The 19,181-nt window shown below is 50.8% G+C and overlaps 10 protein-coding genes across 10 annotated transcripts; 4 read left to right on the forward strand and 6 right to left on the reverse strand.

The window, feature by feature from the left end:
* Nucleotides 1-126: 126 nt before the first annotated feature.
* On the reverse strand, nucleotides 127-1,051 carry P174DRAFT_217585 (putative histone h1.3.). Its single transcript, XM_024821366.1, has 3 exons — nucleotides 887-1,051; nucleotides 483-826; nucleotides 127-410 (listed from the first exon to the last, which is right to left on the reverse strand). The coding sequence occupies exons 1-3, from the start codon at nucleotides 989-991 to the stop codon at nucleotides 206-208; spliced, it is 654 nt and encodes a 217-aa protein (XP_024681560.1). The 5' UTR covers nucleotides 992-1,051; the 3' UTR covers nucleotides 127-205.
* A 360-nt stretch (nucleotides 1,052-1,411) lies between these two features.
* On the reverse strand, nucleotides 1,412-2,479 carry P174DRAFT_391561 (uncharacterized protein). Its single transcript, XM_024823520.1, has 3 exons — nucleotides 2,134-2,479; nucleotides 1,918-2,076; nucleotides 1,412-1,864 (listed from the first exon to the last, which is right to left on the reverse strand). The coding sequence occupies exons 1-3, from the start codon at nucleotides 2,375-2,377 to the stop codon at nucleotides 1,446-1,448; spliced, it is 822 nt and encodes a 273-aa protein (XP_024681561.1). The 5' UTR covers nucleotides 2,378-2,479; the 3' UTR covers nucleotides 1,412-1,445.
* A 129-nt stretch (nucleotides 2,480-2,608) lies between these two features.
* On the forward strand, nucleotides 2,609-4,138 carry P174DRAFT_442835 (glutaminyl-peptide cyclotransferase family protein). The gene has a single exon (XM_024827671.1). It carries the CDS (start codon nucleotides 2,743-2,745, stop codon nucleotides 3,931-3,933), a length of 1,191 nt encoding a protein of 396 aa, XP_024681562.1. The 5' UTR covers nucleotides 2,609-2,742; the 3' UTR covers nucleotides 3,934-4,138.
* On the reverse strand, nucleotides 4,119-5,264 carry P174DRAFT_505018 (YeeE/YedE family protein; the record flags this gene model as incomplete). The annotated part of the gene is made up of 3 exons (XM_024831240.1): nucleotides 4,952-5,264; nucleotides 4,268-4,891; nucleotides 4,119-4,139 (listed from the first exon to the last, which is right to left on the reverse strand). The coding sequence occupies exons 1-3, from the start codon at nucleotides 5,237-5,239 to the stop codon at nucleotides 4,119-4,121; spliced, it is 933 nt and encodes a 310-aa protein (XP_024681563.1). The 5' UTR covers nucleotides 5,240-5,264.
* Nucleotides 5,265-6,423: 1,159 nt separating this feature from the next.
* On the forward strand, nucleotides 6,424-7,910 carry P174DRAFT_391570 (uncharacterized protein; the record flags this gene model as incomplete). The annotated part of the gene is made up of 3 exons (XM_024823521.1): nucleotides 6,424-6,978; nucleotides 7,054-7,254; nucleotides 7,317-7,910. The coding sequence occupies 3 exons, from the start codon at nucleotides 6,424-6,426 to the stop codon at nucleotides 7,908-7,910; spliced, it is 1,350 nt and encodes a 449-aa protein (XP_024681564.1).
* Nucleotides 7,911-7,927: 17 nt separating this feature from the next.
* P174DRAFT_513435 (putative raffinose synthase protein Sip1) lies at nucleotides 7,928-11,167 on the reverse strand. Its single transcript, XM_024831981.1, has 2 exons — nucleotides 10,809-11,167; nucleotides 7,928-10,708 (listed from the first exon to the last, which is right to left on the reverse strand). The coding sequence occupies exons 1-2, from the start codon at nucleotides 11,001-11,003 to the stop codon at nucleotides 8,006-8,008; spliced, it is 2,898 nt and encodes a 965-aa protein (XP_024681565.1). The 5' UTR covers nucleotides 11,004-11,167; the 3' UTR covers nucleotides 7,928-8,005.
* A 361-nt stretch (nucleotides 11,168-11,528) lies between these two features.
* Nucleotides 11,529-12,778, reverse strand: P174DRAFT_372828 (zinc-dependent alcohol dehydrogenase family protein; the record flags this gene model as incomplete). The annotated part of the gene is made up of 4 exons (XM_024822457.1): nucleotides 11,529-11,573; nucleotides 11,631-12,077; nucleotides 12,153-12,542; nucleotides 12,617-12,778. 4 exons carry the CDS (start codon nucleotides 12,776-12,778, stop codon nucleotides 11,529-11,531), a joined length of 1,044 nt encoding a protein of 347 aa, XP_024681566.1.
* A 420-nt stretch (nucleotides 12,779-13,198) lies between these two features.
* Nucleotides 13,199-14,794, reverse strand: P174DRAFT_217650 (BTB/POZ domain-containing protein). Its single transcript, XM_024821367.1, has 2 exons — nucleotides 14,414-14,794; nucleotides 13,199-14,364 (listed from the first exon to the last, which is right to left on the reverse strand). Exons 1-2 carry the CDS (start codon nucleotides 14,446-14,448, stop codon nucleotides 13,620-13,622), a joined length of 780 nt encoding a protein of 259 aa, XP_024681567.1. The 5' UTR covers nucleotides 14,449-14,794; the 3' UTR covers nucleotides 13,199-13,619.
* Nucleotides 14,795-15,231: 437 nt separating this feature from the next.
* P174DRAFT_408879 (aldo/keto reductase) lies at nucleotides 15,232-16,643 on the forward strand (the record flags this gene model as incomplete). Its single annotated transcript, XM_024824189.1, has 7 exons — nucleotides 15,232-15,300; nucleotides 15,356-15,502; nucleotides 15,565-15,669; nucleotides 15,716-15,997; nucleotides 16,051-16,106; nucleotides 16,159-16,304; nucleotides 16,364-16,643. The coding sequence occupies 7 exons, from the start codon at nucleotides 15,232-15,234 to the stop codon at nucleotides 16,534-16,536; spliced, it is 978 nt and encodes a 325-aa protein (XP_024681568.1). The 3' UTR covers nucleotides 16,537-16,643.
* Nucleotides 16,644-17,238: 595 nt separating this feature from the next.
* On the forward strand, nucleotides 17,239-19,038 carry P174DRAFT_513439 (putative cytochrome P450 monooxygenase; the record flags this gene model as incomplete). The annotated part of the gene is made up of 7 exons (XM_024831982.1): nucleotides 17,239-17,482; nucleotides 17,530-17,763; nucleotides 17,833-17,901; nucleotides 17,949-18,205; nucleotides 18,226-18,574; nucleotides 18,616-18,722; nucleotides 18,778-19,038. The coding sequence occupies 7 exons, from the start codon at nucleotides 17,239-17,241 to the stop codon at nucleotides 19,036-19,038; spliced, it is 1,521 nt and encodes a 506-aa protein (XP_024681569.1).
* Between the last annotated feature and the right edge of the window lie 143 nt (nucleotides 19,039-19,181).

Consider the following 19,181-nt stretch of genomic DNA (forward strand, 5'->3'; position numbering starts at 1 on the left):
ATTGCATTGACTATTCGGGGTATCTTCTCATCTAGCTAAGCAGAAGCACCCATCATCCCTTAGAAGTCCACCATGGCGTCAACCCCAAGAACTGAGAGAACAGCCATCGATCAAAAGAAACCTGTATGAATGAAGAAATGATATCATAACCCAATTCCACTTGAGTGTTGTCATGCCGTCAGTCGTTAAGAATCGGAACACGAATCTATGCAGTGTGATCCTCCGCCTTTATGTCCTGCTGGGCAGCATCCAAAGCGTCGAGCTCTGCATCGAGATCCGCATCATTCATAACCTCGTCTAGCTCAACTTTGACCGTGAGCTCCGAGTCATCATTGCCTTCCTCCATTGGTTCATTTTTGACGATGTCTTCGGACTTGGAAGGTTCGGGTTTGACTTCAGGGGCACCGTTCCTGTCAAGAAATACCATTAATTTCCAATCTGGCTGTCGAAAAAAGATGAAGCAGATGAGCCAAGTGACATACCCATTCTCGACGCTGTCATCACCAGCCTTAGCAGTAGCAGCCGCTCCCTTCTTCGCAGGCGTCTTTCTCTGCCGCTTGGGCTTGGTAGGTGTTGCAGCTTCCTCGCCCTCGGCACCGCCATCCTCCGCATCTGCGGCAGCAGCAGCCTTCTTACGCTTAGCCTGTCCTTTCTTGGGCGTGGCCGTCGCGGTCTTCGAGGACGAGGCTTCGCCTGCAGCGGAAGAGCCATTCTTGGTGCTGTTGTCGGCGTTGAGCTCGGCGAGCTTGCGTTTGGCCTTGTTGAACATGACGTTCGCGGAGCCGGCTGTGTAGCCGCCCTTGCTGGCGAGCTTTTCGTAGTCGATCTAGGTGATTTGTCAGCTGGGTGGCTCATGTTGTCTGGTAGTTCATGGGCGGATGTGTACCTTGTATTGGTCTGTGATGCAAAGAAAGCCTAGCATGAGGATCTTGGCTTCGGCGGCGGAGAGGCCCAAGATACCCTCGGGTTTGGCTTTTGCTGGGGATGCCATATTTGTTGTTGGAGAGGTAAACGGTCGAGAAAGTAGGGAGTTGTTCTGTATGGCGAGGAAAAATGTATGGAGGCTGGAGGAGAAATAGGAAACGCACGATGATAAAGGAGGTTGTAGGAGGAGAAGAAGTGAGAGGGAGAGAAGAAAGAGCAGTAGATATAGTGCCAATGAGAGGGCCTGTGAGTGAGTTAGAACAGTATGATGAAGAGAAACACAGAGTCAGACGCAACACAAGTCAGATAAAGAGAAATGTGAAGCGAGGATGAGAATTGCTTGTGTCGTCGTGTGAATAATGTTGAAGTGAGAGTAGAATCCAGTCTCCAGGTCCCGCTCTAATGACCGACATTTGTCTTCTGAGTGTTTCAGAAGTGTGCAAGGAGAGTCTTTTAAGTTACAGGGAATATGCTAGGTAGTTTGATTGTATGAGTTGCTTTCTTTTTAGCTTTCGGGTTCTCTAACTTCGCCTCGGCCGTGGTGAGGTTGGAATCTGCCTGTATACATGCTCCCACAGTTCAGGATAAAATGTGGAGGACTCTTTCCCTGGTTGACTCTTTTCTGCCGTGTAGAATTGCCTTAATGTCCTACCTGCCCACCAAGGTAGAGGAGCTGGGTTTGTATTTCGAAAGCTCACTGGCCGTAACCAGGCCTTGTCACGGACCAAGTCTCCCAATCGCACCTCAGTTTGCCGCGGGATCGTAGTGAATTTCATAGTATTGATATATAACGTGGCTGTCGGAGGTAAGTTCTTCGCATATTGTAGGGTCTGCTCCCGCGAACGACGAGCAAAGACGGGAAGCGCGAGGTGTACAAAGTTCACAAACGGGGCAGACGTGTAGGCAACGAAGAGCATCGGTAACGCGCCACCGACGACCACTATTGAAGGTCAGCTACGACATTTCGGCTCGAGGATTCTCGCAACAACTTACCAGCTGGTGCTATATACCATGGGTAGTCGTCAGAGAAAAAGGCTGGAGCCACGACAAGGCAAGAAACTCCAAAGAGGAAGATCGTCGTGATACGCAACATTCCCAGGAATATGACCTTTCCCGTCCCGCCATGATAGATCAATATCCGTTCTGGAGGTCCTATAAGCTTGCTTTTAGCATCATGTCTGTTGAGCTTGGTCCAGGGGATCCCGCTACCTCGTCTGATGGTGGACTTTGCGTGTGTCGTCGGGGAGTTTGTAGAAGCACTGGAGCCGGCCAAGCTGCCATTGTTCTCTTTCGCTTTCACGGCAGGTGATCCATTCCCTTTGAATGCGTTCTGAGTCGTCTTGAACCGAGTAAATAATCTGCTACTGAGGTCTCTCTGCACGGATCGGGGAAGCGCTGCGCGCAATTGTGGGTGGAGAAAGCATTGGATCCTCATGTTGAGAATCTGTGACATATATCATCAATTGATATAAAGGGGATAATGAATGATAGGAAGCAGTCTGGGCCGACTGCCAGTTAATGATCGAACAGAAAGAAATTCGAGGGAATGACGGAATGACTGCTGCGGGTGATCTCCGCAACAGGCCTTATCTAATTTACCGCCGACTTATGCAGGCCTTCTTGGCGCGGATGGATTGTCCTCCTTGCTTTGTCTCGATTGTTTGCAATTTCCTCGACCAGATGTCTTCTGGTGCCCAATGTCAGAATTGTGAGAGTACCTGGGCTTCCTGAAGCCAGTAACTCTCGAGTATATCGGAAACAATCCAAGGTCGATGATCACTTGCCATGAAAGCCTGCTAGCATCATCGTAAAGTCGCCATGGTTTCGGCTTACGGTGGCCTTGTTCGCTGGCTACTTGCAATATGCCTCACCCTGCCATTTCTGCTACTCCCCGCAGGAGCGTACAAGTCGGTCTCGGATGAGACCTTGAAAGCCCTGCCACGACCAAATAGCGACTTCGATATCCACAACGGAGCACTTCTGGCGCCCATCCTGCGGCCCCGTGTCCCTGGCACCCCCGGCTCCACGGCGGTGCTCAATCACTTTGTGGATTTCTTCCGCACATCTCTGCCAAACTGGAAGATCGAGTTCCAGAACTCTACGTCAAAAACGCCCTTCTCCCGTGGCAAGGAGGTTCCGTTCGTCAACTTCATCGCGTCGCGCGATCCTCCTTGGGCCGCGGTGGGCGACGTGGGCAGACTGACGCTCGTCGCACACTATGACAGCAAATACAAACCGGAGGGTTTCATCGGGGCCACCGATAGCGCGGCCCCGTGCGCGATCATCATGCACGCGATGCGCAGCATCGACGCGGCCCTGTCCAAGAAGTGGGAAGCTATGCAGGCGCAGGGCCGAACAGACGCAACCCTGGAAGACCAAAAGGGTATACAGGTGCTCTTCCTGGACGGCGAGGAGGCATTCGGTCTCTGGACGGACACCGACTCGCTATATGGCGCGCGCTCCCTCGCAGAGCACTGGGACTCACAAGTCCACCCGGCCATGTCGGTCTACAAGACTCCGCTCTCGTCCATCTCGCTCTTTGTCCTGCTCGATCTACTGGGTAGCAAGGACCCCTACATCCAGTCCTACTTCGCGACGACGCACTGGGCCTACCAGAAACTGGCCGCGCTCGAGAAGCGGTTCCGCGATCTGAAGCAATTCAAGTCTTTCTCAGGGGACGCGTCCGAACGGCAGTGGTTCGCTGACGGCGCGAAGAACGAGCATCAGCTGACGACCGTCCATGGCATACAAGATGACCATATCCCGTTCCTTGCGCGCGGCGTGGAAATTCTACACGTAATCGATGCTTCGCCTATGACGGGGTTCCCCAGTGTCTGGCACTCGTTGGATGACGACGGGGAACATCTAGATCTGGACACGGTGGAAGACTGGAGCATGCTCTTTACCGCATTTGCAGCCGAGTGGATGGAACTGGAGGGCTTCATGCCCGGCAGCGAGGCGCAACACAAGGAGAAGCGATCTCATCCGGAGAGGAAGACTGAATTGTAAGCCAGGCCTTTACGACCTTGTTGTATCACAATCTATGTTACACAATGTACTGTCCGTGGATTGCTACTGAATTGAGCTGCGCTGACGTTCAATTGGTCTGCCTAGCAATTAAGGTCGGCGATTTATACATATGTCAACAGTCCATCCTGTAACTAAGGAGCTTTGGGTGATATTCTATACCTCAATCAATCAATTTCGCAGCTGGCCTGCATAAAGGGATAGCCACCAGTCTATCTTACTTTTAGAAAAGATTGCCCAGCATATACCCCGTCATCGCCACAAGGCCCCATGTCGGCTGCAGCACCGTACGCAGAATCGCAGGGCCCGGGCATACCCCCCGTAAGCCCCAGGCAAGACCAAACGCCGCTGCACCAGTCACAAACCGCCAGTCAATATCCGCCACGGTCAATGTAGGCAGTCTCCAGTTATCCGCCAAGGTAGGCTTCGCGGACTCCTCTCCCTCCTGTTCCTCTCCCTTTTTCAGTCCAGGCTTCACGGACAAGTAAGTCGCAAGCGACGGACCAATTCCGAACAGAATGATGAGCGCAAGCGAAGGATCCCAGCGAGACGGATCGGTAAGGACAGCGAAAAAGCGAAGAACTTTTGCCGGATCAGCCATTCCGGAGATGAACAGTCCCAGACCGAATTGCAGCCCGGCCAGATACGAAAAGATCGTCCTCGACTTCTTCGACCGGTCCAGCACTCGGGGGACAACTACGAAGTTCGTCACGAGCGTCAGAGCGGTGGCGGTGACCATGAACGCGAGCTCCTCGATCGACGGGCACACCGGGGTATAACAGGGTACGCCGGACGGGCAGGGCGGAATGTTTTGGCCTCCGTTGACGAAATTCGCGGTCAGCAGGGCGGTGGTGAAAAAGATGGCTGTTGCGATGAGTGAGCGTGGCGACAGGCGCGAAAGACCGCAGAGCATGTGGCCTGATGTGCAGCCGCGGCCATTCTAGTTCAACGTCCTCAGGTCAGTAAGAAATCTCAGGAAGCAGTCGCGGTGACCATTTACCTTTGTTCCCCAGCCCAGTAGGAGCCCTATACCAAATGTGGACGCCACGGAAGCCCACGAGTTCGGCGCAGGTGGATATGTTGGTATCAAGGATGGCGCAAACAAATAGATCGGGGCCACGCTGGAGACTAACCCTGCGATGATGGGGACATTATCGCAGCTGGGATTGAAAACGCATCCGGACAATAAGGAGGAAATGCCAAAGACAGCTCCATTATGTAGAAGGAGGCCTGAGGAACTCTGGAAAAGCAGCAAAGCTCCAAGGGAGGTGTGGACGGGCGTGAACATTGCGACCGCTGGCCAGGTTGAATCACTCTAGAATATCGATTGAAATGAGGTTATTCCTCCCATACCACGAATTCAAAGGATGGATTCCTCGAGTTCACCGTCGTAGACGTTTGGTTGATCCTCAAAGGGTTCACCATAAAGAAGAGCAAATTCAACAAAGCCGTAGATGCGCCACAGTCATTCTCCGACATCCTTTGAGATTTATTCGGCGATTGTGTGCTTCCCCGTGAATGACGATTGTCAATGGTCCCCGAGCAGCTTATTCAGTTTCCAATCCATGGATGAAGGTTGGGGACAGCTCTCCACCGTCCGCAGGTCCCCGAACTGAAGCATAATGAATAATGATCATCAAGGGGCAGCATTCTGACTTCTAGCTACTTCGAGGGCCAAAGAGTTTAAGGTTTTAATAGTCGATGAGCTCCCGAGAATACGAGAAGTAGGTCCGCTAAAAAGAAGCTTGTAGAAAGCTCAGTCCGAGCACATCTCGTTACCGTGAAGGTATACTCCGTACCGGGACTCGGGACTCTTACCAGTAAGGTTTGGTCCCCGAACCGGACTTTATTGGAATGGCTTGTCTTCATCGAAATGATCGACATCTCCACCGAGCTCCTGGCTAGGAAACCTGTGCCTGGGAGAAAGATTGATAAGACAAAGAGCGGAGGAGGTCCGATGGAAGTTGTCTGTTCAGGGAGAGTGTTTGTTAGCTCTCATAATGGATCAATAGAGGTGCATAAGACCTGCAGGAGAGGCGCATATGACAGCCGCAATACAAGCCAATGGGACGACGCTTTAAGGATCAATGAGATATGGCCACCACTGCCCGCCATGGCCGGTCGCCTACTCATAGAAAAAGGAGGAATAGTAAACAGTCAGCTTGGAGTACGGTGGACATATTTGCTTGCACTGGTATTGTGCAGATGTTGTCAAAGCATGGAGTGAAGGAAAGTGAAATATAGTTAATGATGGATGGAGGCATAAACAGTATGACTAAGCAATGCATAACACTGATGATCATCATCTGGCCCTGACGTTGTCATCTCTTTTCCACTCATGAGTATTGACGAGCGTAGATTTCGACGGAGTACTTGAAGAACGTGTGACTCGTGGAATACCATCTGCAAACGCTCATGTGATGAATTTCCAGCCCACGAGCAGTCCCGCTCCACTTCATATCTGACAGCATCATGAAACGCAGCCTGAACGGGGAACACAAACAAGAACCACAGTCCTGTTCGACTAGCGATCAGGTTCTCGAGGATAGGAAACCATTACTATCAACGCTAGATGCGCCTGTCTCGCCACCTAGAAGAAGGATTCGGGCCAAGAAAGCCTCAGACGATCAGCCTGCACCTTCATTATCGTGCGCGAAGGCAGACTCAAAACTCCCCAGCTCTGAACCAAGTCTTGCAGCCATCGAAGCTGGCGCAATAGAGGTGACGGACCACCTCAAGATCTTTTCCTCCAGACTTGCGAGGTGCGCTCGTCCGGTATCACCCCAAGTGCCTCGGCTGCCGATCAGAGACTGGGTGGACCTGTACGAACGAAACTTACATCCAAACGGCCGACACTTTGTGATTCATCAGCATGATCACCCCATCGCAGGACCGCACTATGACCTCCGGCTCCAATTTTCGGAGACGAGCTCTGTCAGCTGGTCCATCATGTACGGATTACCCGGTGATCCCAACAGTCGGCGGTTGAACCGGAATGCGACTGAGACGCGGGTGCATTGTTTCTGGGTATGTTGTCTCATGGCTCACGGTCTTTGTGAGGCACGTTCCTTTACATTATTCTGACAGCCCTTGAACCTACAGAACCACCTAATTGAAGCAGCATCCGCAAGCACAGGTAGCATGATCATTTGGGATACGGGGGAGTACGAAATCCTTCCTTCCCAGTCCAAGCCAGAAATGGTCGAAACAGACGATTCCCGGTCAGAACTTTCTGACACATCACTTCATTCTCCTGTCTATAAGAAGACTGAGAGTGAGAAACTTCGCGAAGCTTTTCGCAACGTACGTGACAAATGTCCATACCTCAGCCCTTACGACAACTTAACCATGCTGATAGCGAACAGAACAAAATCCGCCTTCGACTCCATGGAACCCGTCTGCCGGAGAACTACACCATCATCCTCCGGCTAGACAAGAATTTTGACTTTGCTAAACCGTCTTCACGGATTCCCCGGAAGAGACGTAGACGGACTATTCGTTCATCAACAACCCGTCCGGAGCCTAGCACCTCCTCAGACTCTGAAATTCCAGACGGGGAATCTCACGATCAACCTGCAGACGCAGATGCAGACACCATGGCCTCCCATTCCGAATCGGAAAGCGCCATAGACCATCAGATCCGGGTGAACAATGCTTACCCCGGTTCCACAAACACGATCGGCTCCATCCACCAGCGACGATGGTTTGCCACGCTGGACCGCGTGAACTCCGGGTTTGTCCCTGAGCCCGATAAAGCTAAAGCTGGGTCAGGGAAGAAGAGGTGGGTGCGCAAGCGGAATGTGCGGACTGGACAAGAACTAGGGTTCGAGCCGTTCTATGTTCGCGGGCCCGAAGTTGAAAGGAGTGTGGTCACGGGGAGGCTGGGGAAGGATGTGTTCGAGGATGAAGGTGTGAAAGATTTCGTGCCGAGACGGGGGTGGAGGGCCGTTGTCGAGTAGGATTTCCCTGCGCCCGTCACCCTACAGTTGACTGGACTCTGGGACAAAGCATTTCATTCCTGCTGATCGAAACCTATCCGGACTACATGAAACGATCATCCAACAAAGACCTGTACAAGGACCTCATTGCTCCATCCACTATCCAATCCCATTGCCTTCCACGCCGCCTGAACATCAACCGCTAGAACCTTAGCATGAGCACCTCCTTCCTTCCAAACCGTCTTTCTTGGCACAGCCCGGCCACGGATAGTCACCATGAAGTTTCGAGCAATACTCCAATCCTGCAGGTCAGAGAAATAAATACCCAGAGTTCCCAGACCTTTGAGGCTGACGTCGAAACGCAGTCGGCCGTTCTCCACCATGATGATATCACTGTTCGCCACGGCGGCGGCGCCAGTCATCTTACCCAACAAACCCAGGATAGCGACGTGGGTGAGCCTCGAACCATCCGAGTTGCAGCCTCTACTCCCCCTTAGGGTAAAGGATTTGGTCGCATAGGCCGTGAGAATCTCCCATTCTTTCTGCTCGAGTACAACGGAGACGAGGGCCTTATCGTCGGATGGATGCATCAGGTCGGTGATTTTGCCGCTTGTGTGCGCGCGGATAATGTACTGGCCATCTGAGCCTGCATGAATGCCTGGGAAATCGCGCAAGGGTACGATGCAAGATGATCCCGCAGCATGGATGTTGAAGAGTCCCAGAATGCCGCTGCCTGTCTTGGCCCACCCGGTGTACGTGCCAATGCGGAGGATGTTGCCTTCGTTGTAATCGTGGTACATGTCTAGCGTCCGTCCCACGATGCTAGGTCTGAGAATGATTGTTGATCCATGGATAGTGGGCGCGGTCATCTGGTTGATGACCGGTAGGCCATGTTTCCCGGGCTCGTCGGTGATGTATATCGGGCCACCTGAGAGGCAACGTGCAGCTGCATGGAACGAAGCGTAGGGATGGCACGTCTGGAACATGTCCCAGTCCGGCAAGACGTTGAGGTACCGTGTCAAGAGTGCATTGTGGGCGTTGCAAAATACATGCCATGTGTGAGATGCCGGGATCTCCGGGAAGAAGTCATCCGAGTTGCGCAGAGCGATTTGAGGCTTGTTCGTTGGGAGCTGGGAGTGAAAGATGGCTTGCGGGATCATGGACATGCACGAGATTGCCCTTGTACTGAAGTGACTTAGCGAGGAAATGGACCATGCGTCCTGGTAAGCGTTCATAAACCGTCTGCGATCCTCGGGGTCTTTCAGCAGATCAAGGAAGAACTGCGCATCTGTTTTGACCGAATCCACACCAACAGACGTTAAAAAGCTGTAGAAATCATCATAAAAGCGCTGAATATCTTCAGGGTCAATGGCCAGCAATGAACCCTTCTCGAGGGCATGCGCAACAGGCCCTCCTGTGGCCGGATCCGTAATCTGCACTTCTTTGGTCTTGTACGCTCGGGCAAGATCCCCGCTGGGCGAAATTCCACCCCAGTATCCGAAGAGGGCATGCCAGACCGCGATATGCTGGATATTCTGATGCTTCTGGCGGATGGTCTCTATGCCCTGTTTAAATCCCCGCGGGAACGCTTTGGGATCTGCTTCAAACCGCGTCCATGCCCTCTTGAACTGTGACTCGCCTTCACTATCGAGAGCCTGCCAATTGTCATCTATAATCAGATTTTGGATTTTGATTCCCTGCTCCTGCAAGGAGTCAAGAGCGAAAAGGATCTTTTCTTCGGTCAGGTTCTGTCCCAGCCCGTTCCATGTAGAGTAGCTTAGGCCGTCATACCACTCCGACATCCATTGCGCCTGAGGGTCCTTTTCCACCAGCACAATATCGTTGTCGACAGGCGAGACTGGAGTGGGTGATCGATCTGACAACACCTCCGTAGCGTACGGTCTGACCAATTTCCGAGCTTCGTATATGACAGCGCTCATGGCTACTTCGAAATCATCGGCCGCAGAAGCAAGAACCTGGAACTTGCTTGTTTCAGTGTGGTCACACTTGGCCTTAATCACGACTTCCCCTTTCTCGTTCGAAGCAAGCAGAGTCAGGACATCGCTAATCCCTGAGACCGCCAGAAGAACCAAATGGGAACCGTCAGTCCGCAGGAAGGAGCATAATACGGCATCCTCTGTCAAGCTGAAATTCCTCTTCCCATGTCTAGGCCCAAGCCATGGAATCCATACCCGTACTAGGGCAAAATAACGCGCGATTGAGGATGGTTTGCCCAGAGCGACTCGCTTGAGCCCCGACTCGCCCTCTTTGGCAGCTTCTACCGATCCGGAAAGGCTCCACAAACGAGAAGCAGGGGCCTCACTCGTACGCGACTCGACCTCGACCTCAGTCGAGAAATTATCAAAGAACTTGCCAAACCCCTCTCTATCTGAAGTTGTTGATGTACTTCCATATGTCATCGCAGAAGGACTATACGACGGTGCCCGAGCGGGATCCGTAGTAACAGATGGAAAAACACCCGTGTCGAACTGAGAATCCCGCGCCGGAAATAGTACCTCCCCGTCATTGATATGACGTTGTTGGTTGACCCATTGCCATTCTGCCTGTGGAGTGGCTCGAAATCGAACCGTGAACTGTGCATAGCCCGCGGTAGCAGGGAGAGCGATTTCCTCGGAGAAAACATAGCGACGGTACTTGTAATCCTCCTCATCCCCGTTCATCAGAGGAGCTACAATGGGCTCACATTTCTTCAGCGGGAGTGCGGTCCATTCGGAGCTACCGAGATTATGCCAAATCTGGGCCTCCCATGGTTGCTCTGGGAATAAGCTGCTTGATTCAATTACCACAGTAAAGCGAAGCTATTGTCCATTAGTTTATTTGATTGGTGGCAGTAAATGGACAAGGAGATGTAGCTCTCCCCAAGTCTAACATGAACACAAAATCAATGTAATAGCTCACCGTATCGTCCTTTTCCGACTGCAAGGCCTTCTGTACCCTTTGTATACTAGTGACCTGCCCCAGAGGCGGGTAGCACGTCACGCGCGCAAACAGACTCATTTGCGCGGGACGGTAGAAGTGAAGCTGTGATGGCATCTGATGGCGACCCGGACCGATGATGGGTCGAGTCGACGTATTCCTTGTGCTGACCTGCATCTCAAGAGCAGACCGGGAGACTCGAGAATATTAAGTTAACTATGGAGATAAGAAGTGGGGAATCACCACTGCTTTTGCAGTAGTACGGAGTAGTGTGAAGAGGATCCATTCTCCCCTCAGGTGCAAATCAGGAGAAAGGGATGCTGGACGATCATGGCGTTATGATGCATGATGAGCTGTTGTGCGGCGGTGGCGTGTTGCGGGCAAGATGAGGGGAAGGTGCAGGGCGACGCCCCTCCAGCTCCTCATGGTTGGTGTTCCTATCCGTCCTGCAGATAGTATAAGAAAGTTGATATTGATATCTTCAGCTTGTGTCGATAAGTAGATAAGGAAATTTAGATAAGGAAATCTAAAAAATTGGAAAGACCACGGAGATGGCTGAGATAGCATCATACGTCCATTCACATTAATTACATTACTATATAAATAGTGCAATGGCTATGGTAGTACATGTGCACTCGACAGTCCATTCAACGTTGTCGTATTCCTCATTAATAGCCTTCGCATAGTCTGATACGCTCGCGTTTAATCAATCTCAATTGCCAGCTTTCCGAGATGCTTTTGAGCCCACTATGGTTTGCCGTTAGCACCCTATTCTCAATGACCTTCAAGAGAAAGAAGACTCACCATGTATTCATAGGCTTCCTTGGCCTGATCGAGACGGAAAACCTTCTCATCAACGACCGGGTGGATGTCGTTCACCTCAATGGCCTTGATCATATCGTTCATCAAAGCCTTGCTTCCGACATATACACCCCGAATGGTGCAGATGTGGTTGAGTGCTTCAAGCATGCCAGGCTGACCCTTGGGATCAACTCCTCCGAGGAAACCAATGATGCTGATTGTGCCCTCAAACTTGATGCATTTCAAACTCTGACTGAGAGTACCGGCGCCTCCCACTTCGATAATGTGATCGACACCGACGTTGTCGGGAGTCAGAGAGCGAGCCATTTCGCCCCAGTTGGGGTTCGTCTTGTAGTTGATGACATGGTCCGCTCCAAGCTCCTTGAGCTTCTTGGCCTTCGTGTCAGAGGAGGTCGTAGCAATAACAGTAGCTCCGGCTGCTTTAGCAAACTATTCCAGGAATATTGTCAGTTTGTCGCGTGTTCTCTACTCAAGTATGCGGCCAACATCAGCTTGACGACTCACCTGCAGGGCAAACATGCTAACACCGCCCGTTCCTTGTACCAGAACAATCTCACCCGGCTTCAAAGCATTCATGCCATACAGAGCATTCCAGCTGGTGAGAGCAGCGCACGTAAGGGTACTCGACTCAAGGAAGTTGAGATTCCTGGGAGCCCTAACTAGGCCATTTTCGTTGAAAACACCGTATTGGCGCAGAGTACCATCAAGGACACCACCAAGGCCGGATTTGGTGCTCCGCGTGTCGACAGGACCGTACTGGTGGAACTGATTGAACAAGGTCACGACCTTGTCGCCTTTCTTGAACTGGGTCACTTTCGATCCGACCTCGACGACCTCGCCGGCACCATCGGAACCGGGGACAACGGGGAAATTAATAGGGAATGGATACATCCCCTATAGAGGCATCAGAAATGTGCGCGACAAAAGGCTGATTTGCTCATGCCGTATCGAGCGTAGAAGTGACGCACCTTGGGGATGATCAGGTCACGATAGTTGAGCGACGCAGCTCGTAGCTTGACGAGGACCTCATTTTCACCGCACTTGGGCACAGGACCATCCTTAAAATTAAGACTATCGAAACCGTTCTCCTTATCCACAACAACCCACTGCTTCATAGTTGAGGGAGCCATTTTCCGTATGTAAGGCGTCAAGTTCTCGGGATGGTCAATTGATCGCGATCAAAATCAGGCTGTTAGCTAGAAATGTACTGATTAGGGAGGCCCAGGCAGTTATTTATTTTAACTCAAGCTCTCGGCCTTGTAGTTCTTGACGTAAGGAAGAGCTCCACCTGCTATGACGGCACACTGATAACTCTCCGATTCGGCCATCTTTAACGGTGCCGAGGGATATCCGAGAAATTTGGGTTTAGTCGACGAGCAAATCATCAATGCTTGTGAGTATCCTCTGTTCAATCTGCTTATAAATCCGGTCCATCTGTGCTCAGTCTGCTGGAAATCGTTTGGGCAACGACTGCCGTGTGTCTCCTAAGGTGGTGTTGTGGTTCAAGCTTCTCAAGGGATAAAGTAAATGTGGATACCTTCAAACACCGAGTCTCCAATCGCCGGCAGTTGCACCTTAAGAGATAGTTACCTTTCTTTCCGATTTATAATCATGAGCGCTGGAGGTTGAGCAGTAGAAGGATGGATGTAGGGATCCATCTTCATCGTGCTCTACCATTTGTCCGGCCTTTTTACTACGATGGATAACGAAGAGACGTGCCGAAACTTGATTCTTCTAGAAGTCTGTCTCCACTCTGGCAAATCCACGAACCGATAGTCAATTGCCAGGCCCGTTGTTTTGGTTTCAGAATCCGATAGAATAATCCATCATCAGCATGGTGTTAAGGCCAATATCGAGTACTAACCCTTCTAGACCAGGAAAACAAGACTTCTTGTTCAAGACTTCTCCCCGTAGCTTGTATGGCTCGTACCAACGGCCGTACTTTCTCACGAATGTTACCCACCTTCAAATTCACTCCCATTGTTCCTCATAACTGCCCGGCTTGTAAGGGGGAAATCTATGTCTCGGAGTCTGACTTTGCCAAGGAGCAGCTGAAGCCGGGGTTAAAGTATTCATCATGCGCGAGCACAGGGCAGGAGCGGCTTCAAGAAGATCGTGAAAAGAGGGCTGAAGTCGAAGTTGATTGACGCTGTATGCCGCATAATGGGCCAGCCAGTCCACGAGGCTGTCGTTCAGCGGGATCTTGAGGAATGCGACTCGCAAGGAAGCGATAACTGCACGTTGTTGATCGAGGGTTTGGGGTCTGTTGATATCCGCAAAGCATGCAGTGAGCTTTTCATAGGCCAACTGCTTCAGTTCCGAGATGAGGTATACGTCGCTGAAAATATAGAGTCGGAGGTGTGCCAGCAAAGGATGATTGTCAAGCTCCACATCCGTACTTTCGCTCACATTGGCGGCTGCTGCCGATGATGCGTCAGTCTCGTCAGCGTCATCAGAGGCTTTGATTTTCTCCTGCACCAGGTCCATGCTGATCACTGATGCCGGATAGTCGCCTCGATATGTCCACTCAACAAAGCGGGCAAGAGTCCCATCAGTCGTGTCTGAGCAGGGATACACTCCATCCTCGCCCTCCGAAAATTCGCTGGTGAGCGCTGCATGAAGGACTGTAGACTTGGACTTCAAGAGGTCTTTGTGAATCTTGAACGTGCACGTTGATCCTGGTGATCTCAAGGCAACCGTATCGGAAGTCAAGAATCTATCTGGCTATTAACAGTTAAACTTGCCAACAAGCGCGAGATACTCACTCGAAACAGGCTGATTTTCCCTCCTCATTAGACATTTCTAGTGCGACGTGAAGTCCAATCGCCAGTAGTGTAGGTGGGAGGAACTACAGAAGGTGGTTGAGCTGCGACGCAGAGTTGAGGCAGTTGATGTTCCCCGTACTCTATTTCGAACGTAACGATTGCTTGATAGACCGTCTGCCAGACGTCCTGGCTCTATATATACCTGATTGACAGTTTCTGAGCCGCTATCATAGCCACACAGACCATTGTGTGATAATGTAAAATCTCATTGGCACACACAATCAAGACAGAGCGAACGCAGATCTGAGTGGATTCAGCAAACAGCTCTCTCACGAAAGACCACTTACTATCAGCGAAGTTTGGAAGTAGGCTGTGTACCTGTTGGTGTATCCATGGGTCTCATGGAGAATAAACACTCATATAGGTGGTTTGGTCTTAGCAATCAAAAGAGAGAGAAAGACGGAAACGAGCCCAAAGCCAGAAGTTTGCATTATCTTGGCGGATGCTAGGAAGTATCAAAGGAAAGGGCTTCCTTTCAGGGCGTTACCATAGCCCAAGTGAGCAGACATACTAGATGAGAAAGTGAAAGCTCTTTCGTTAAGATCCATTGTTCAGAATACGTTGACGGAAAATGTCCTCGTATAGAATGCACATACTAGTCTTATCGCTGAGTGAGATCTACATGGCATGAGGGGTAAAACAGTCAGCAGCCTGGCGCATCCCCTCACTAATTTGAAAACCGATCCTTTTCCATACGCCTCATCTCTGGGTGGCTGCTTGCATACCCTATCTTTCTTGAACTCAAGGGCGAATCGATTATGTCTCTAGGGCGTAAATTCAAGCTCAATTCTGGATATGAGATCCCCGCTGTCGGTCTAGGAACCTGGGTTAGTAGAGGTCTGCGTTCGGGATATATAAATCTTGCTGCTAATGACCTGACAGCGATCTGCGCCTCACGAGGTAGAAGACGCCGTTGCGACGGCACTTCGCGTGGGATATCGACATATCGACGGTGCCGCTGTCTACTTGAATGAAGCCGAAGTAGGACGGGGATGGAAGAAGTCCGGTGTACCTCGCGAGGAGATATTTGTTGGTTCCGATCACGGTTCACTCAAATTGTATTTGATAAAGTATCTCATTTCACTCTGCAGTTAACGAGCAAGCTGTGGAATACGCACCATCATCCGAGCCATGTCGAAGAAGCGCTCGACAGGACACTCAAGGATCTACAGACGGATTATCTGGACTTGTACCTGGTATGTCAGTTATACTCTTGACGGATATCTGCTGATAGGTGAAAAGATCCACTGGCCCATATCATTCGCACATACCAACGACACATTTCAGCCTCTCGACCCGGTCACAAAACGATTCCGTTTAGTGGACATCCCCATCGGCGATACTTGGGCAGCGTTGGAGAAGCTAGTCAAGGCTGGCAAGATTCGAAGCATTGGTGTCAGCAATTTCACCGTTGAGAAGATAGAGGAACTACTTAAGACAGCAGAGATTCCTCCCGCAGTCAACCAGATCGAGGCTCATCCTTATCTCCTTCAGCCCAGGTTGTTCCAATACCTGAAAGAGAATGCACGTCTCATCAATATCCTACAATGGCATACACATTTGTTAACTATCACCAGAATATTCTACCTGTTGCTTATAGCCCTCTGGGCAACAATATCTTCGGTGCCCCTCGGTATACTAAATCCTCATGCCACCGCTGACGGAGTGAACTAACCGTCAAACAGTGTTGTCGATGACCCCGCCGTGATCGAAATAGCTAAAAGACTGGGCAAAGATCCTGCGGGATTGCTGATCTCTTGGGCTGTCCAGCGTGGTTCCGCTGCTATTCCAAAAAGTGTCAAAGCAGCTAGAATAGAGAGCAATTTTCAAGGTATCTATCAACCTCTCCAGTCTTCTAACCTCTTTGACTGACCAGCACGTCTCCATCAGACTTCATCATCCCTGATGGGGAGTTCGAAGCTCTCAACAAACTGGACCGCCATCAACGATATAGCTATCCCTTCCGCTGGGGTGTGGATGTGTTCGGGGAATTGGGTGCTGAGGAAGCCGAGAGACGCGCAGAGGAGCATGCAGCGAAGTTTAGGGAGAGTGAGAGCGCATAACTTTTGTAGCGGTCAGATGTCCTATGGATGCTGAGTGGCACATATATATACGATCTATACACTAATTGGATGAGGTTGGTGCTGGGTGCTTAATTGTCCAAGATGGGAATGAAGTAGATACACTTCTTGCAATGAATATGTTCATCTGCGTGCAGAATTCCCCATTGGCCCATCGTACCGGCGGTTCACTGAGTTCAGCAGACTGCGTCATGGCTACCGGATTGAGCGCATGAAGAAGCAGAGAACTCCGTCAACCGAGAATGAAGACGTGGACATCTGCATAACTGACAAATACTGCGCAATTCAGCATAAAGCTGATTCCGTGACCACAGAAATCACTGCCGGCTGACTATGGAAAGCAAGGGATGGAAACATATTCCGATGCTTTCAGGGCAGCGATTGGTTACGGATCATCTCCGACCTTCTGCTGCATGATGTCAAATACTGAGTCTGTGCCTCAATATCTAGAGAGGTAGGGTCCGTCATTGACCACCCGAACCACCCATTTGGGACATCGTGAAGATCCAGTTGCATATTAACCTGATGTGACTGGCTCGACTTGAGTGTCTGTGAGTTATGGAACCTTCGCGATGGGATGCTTGGGGGTGGTCACCATTATGCGCTCTGGATAAGCACTTGGCTCGAATATGTATATAAAATCTTCATGCTTGCCGGGCTGTATATTCGAATCCATATTCAACAATGGTGGCTCCCCGTATCTGCGACGTGCATGAAAGACAAGATGCCAATGATATTTTAACACAGCTCTCCCGACTGGACCCCCTCTGTCTGGCTGGGGCGCTAGTTATCTCAGGGTTGTTCTTCCTATTGACTCTTCCTCGAAGGTCGTCGATCCCTATGGTCAATGAGAAATCGCTTTTCCAAATTCGGTCCTCGCACGCTCAGAAGCGGTTCTTGCAAGATGCGCGCAACTTAATCAAAGCTGGTTTTAGCAATGTACTTCCCGCATGCAGCTGATGCTTTGGAATCAAGAACTAAGTCGCTGGAGGGCTCCCATCTTTCGGGTTCACTCGGACAATGGAATCAAGACCATGCTTGCACCCGAGTGCGCAAATGAGATTCGTGCTCACCCTGCCTTGAGCTTTGGCCGTGCAATTACACTGGAGTTCCACTCGGACATTCACGGATTCGAACCTTTCAATCAACTAGCCAGCAGCAATGACACCTTCCAAGATGCTATCCGAATGAAGCTGACACAGAACCTGGGTGAGTTGTAGGATCTCGATATAACTCTTATGTCATGTACAATCTTCTGATTTCTTGACTGTCAAACAGGAAGTGTGACCAAGCCCTTCTCAGATGAGACATCGATTGTCCTTAAAAAGCACTGGTCGAACGATGGCAGTGAGTTATCATTTGCCAGTCTGTTTCACAAATACTGATCAGGTCAGACTGGCATGAAGTGGCTCTCAAGCCGACCATTCTTAAAATAGTTGCCCAGCTCTCATCAAAAGTCTTCCTTGGGGACAAGATTTGTCGTAACCCAGACTGGCTGCAGATCACTGTCGACTATACCGTGGACACCTTCTTAGCCGCTGAGGATCTCCGGCTCTGGCCCAGATTCATACGCCCTGTTGTGGCCAACTTCCTGCCATCCTGCCGTAAAATCCGCCGGGAACTGAAGGAAGCGACGGAAATCATAACTCCGGTGCTAGAAGAAAGACGCAGGGATTAGAAGCAGCCAGGAAGGCAAACCAGCCACCAAAACGCTATAATGATGCTATGCAGTGGATGGAGGAATGCGCCAAAGGTCAGCCCTACTCCCCTGCAGAAGCGCAAACGGCCTTCTCAATCGTTGCCATCCATACGACGTCAGACATGCTCACGCAGGTCGTCCTCTACCTTTGTACCCTTCCGGAGGTCATCCAACCGCTTCGCGAGGAAATTGTGGCGCTCATCCAGGAAGGGGGATGGAAGAAGACTGCTTTATATAAGCTCAAACTCATGGACAGTGTGCTGAAGGAGAGTCAGCGCATGAAGCGGGTCAACATCAATAAGAATTTCTATCCCTTGTCAAGTGTCTGTATCTCGTGATACTAAAAGACTGATTGCGCAAAGCTTCAACGAGACGTCTCGCACTGGAGGATATCAAATTATCGGGTGGCACACTCATTCCAAAGGGCTCCTCCCTTCTCGTCTCTAGCCACAAAAGGTGGGATCCAGACGTGTACCCAAACCCCGAGAATTTCGACCCCTATCGGTTTTTTGAGACTACGCGAGACTCCTGGCCACGAGACTTCGGCCCAGCTAGTGTCGCCGTCTCCAGAGCATCTCGGATTCGGCTATGGGAAGCACGCTTGTCCGGGACGGTCCTTCGCTGCCAACGAGGTTAAGATCGCCTTGTGCCCTATTTTATTAAACTACAATTTCAAACTGCCTGATGGCTGTACACAGACGGTGCGAAAGAGGGGCATCTCGCTCAGTGCTGATCCTTCGGCGAAACTCGTCATCAGACAGCGACAAGAAGAGATTGCGCTCTGAGAGTGGGACTGGGTTTTTGTTATCACGTCACTGCTAACTTATGTTTTTCTATCTGTGTGCAATAAGAGCACTGCGTAGAATGTAGGCCTTAAGTATAACCGTCTCTTTTTGTAACACACCAGTCGATGAATCGTAGGTGTCCG

Source organism: Aspergillus novofumigatus (genome assembly GCF_002847465.1).
Source record: "Aspergillus novofumigatus IBT 16806 chromosome Unknown P174scaffold_5, whole genome shotgun sequence".
NCBI classification, from domain to species: domain Eukaryota; kingdom Fungi; phylum Ascomycota; class Eurotiomycetes; order Eurotiales; family Aspergillaceae; genus Aspergillus; species Aspergillus novofumigatus.

Bases quoted from the DNA above. Each gene is read 5' to 3' on its own strand.
- P174DRAFT_442835 (XM_024827671.1), top strand. From the start codon at position 2,743: ATGGTTTCGGCTTACGGTGGCCTTGTTCGCTGGCTACTTGCAATATGC.
- P174DRAFT_513435 (XM_024831981.1), bottom strand. From the start codon at position 11,003: ATGCAGGTCAGCACAAGGAATACGTCGACTCGACCCATCATCGGTCCG. The intron at 10,709-10,808 runs GTGAGCTATTAC...AATGGACAATAG, and splicing joins AGTCGGAAAAGGACGATACG to CTTCGCTTTACTGTGGTAAT.
- P174DRAFT_217585 (XM_024821366.1), bottom strand. From the start codon at position 991: ATGGCATCCCCAGCAAAAGCCAAACCCGAGGGTATCTTGGGCCTCTCC. The intron at 827-886 runs GTACACATCCGC...CAAATCACCTAG, and splicing joins GCATCACAGACCAATACAAG to ATCGACTACGAAAAGCTCGC. The intron at 411-482 runs GTATGTCACTTG...ATTTCTTGACAG, and splicing joins GATGACAGCGTCGAGAATGG to GAACGGTGCCCCTGAAGTCA.
- P174DRAFT_217650 (XM_024821367.1), bottom strand. From the start codon at position 14,448: ATGTCTAATGAGGAGGGAAAATCAGCCTGTTTCGA. The intron at 14,365-14,413 runs GTGAGTATCTCG...ATAGCCAGATAG, and splicing joins GGAAAATCAGCCTGTTTCGA to ATTCTTGACTTCCGATACGG.
- P174DRAFT_391561 (XM_024823520.1), bottom strand. From the start codon at position 2,377: ATGTCACAGATTCTCAACATGAGGATCCAATGCTTTCTCCACCCACAA. The intron at 2,077-2,133 runs GTAGCGGGATCC...GCAAGCTTATAG, and splicing joins AAAGTCCACCATCAGACGAG to GACCTCCAGAACGGATATTG. The intron at 1,865-1,917 runs GTAAGTTGTTGC...GACCTTCAATAG, and splicing joins ATGGTATATAGCACCAGCTG to TGGTCGTCGGTGGCGCGTTA.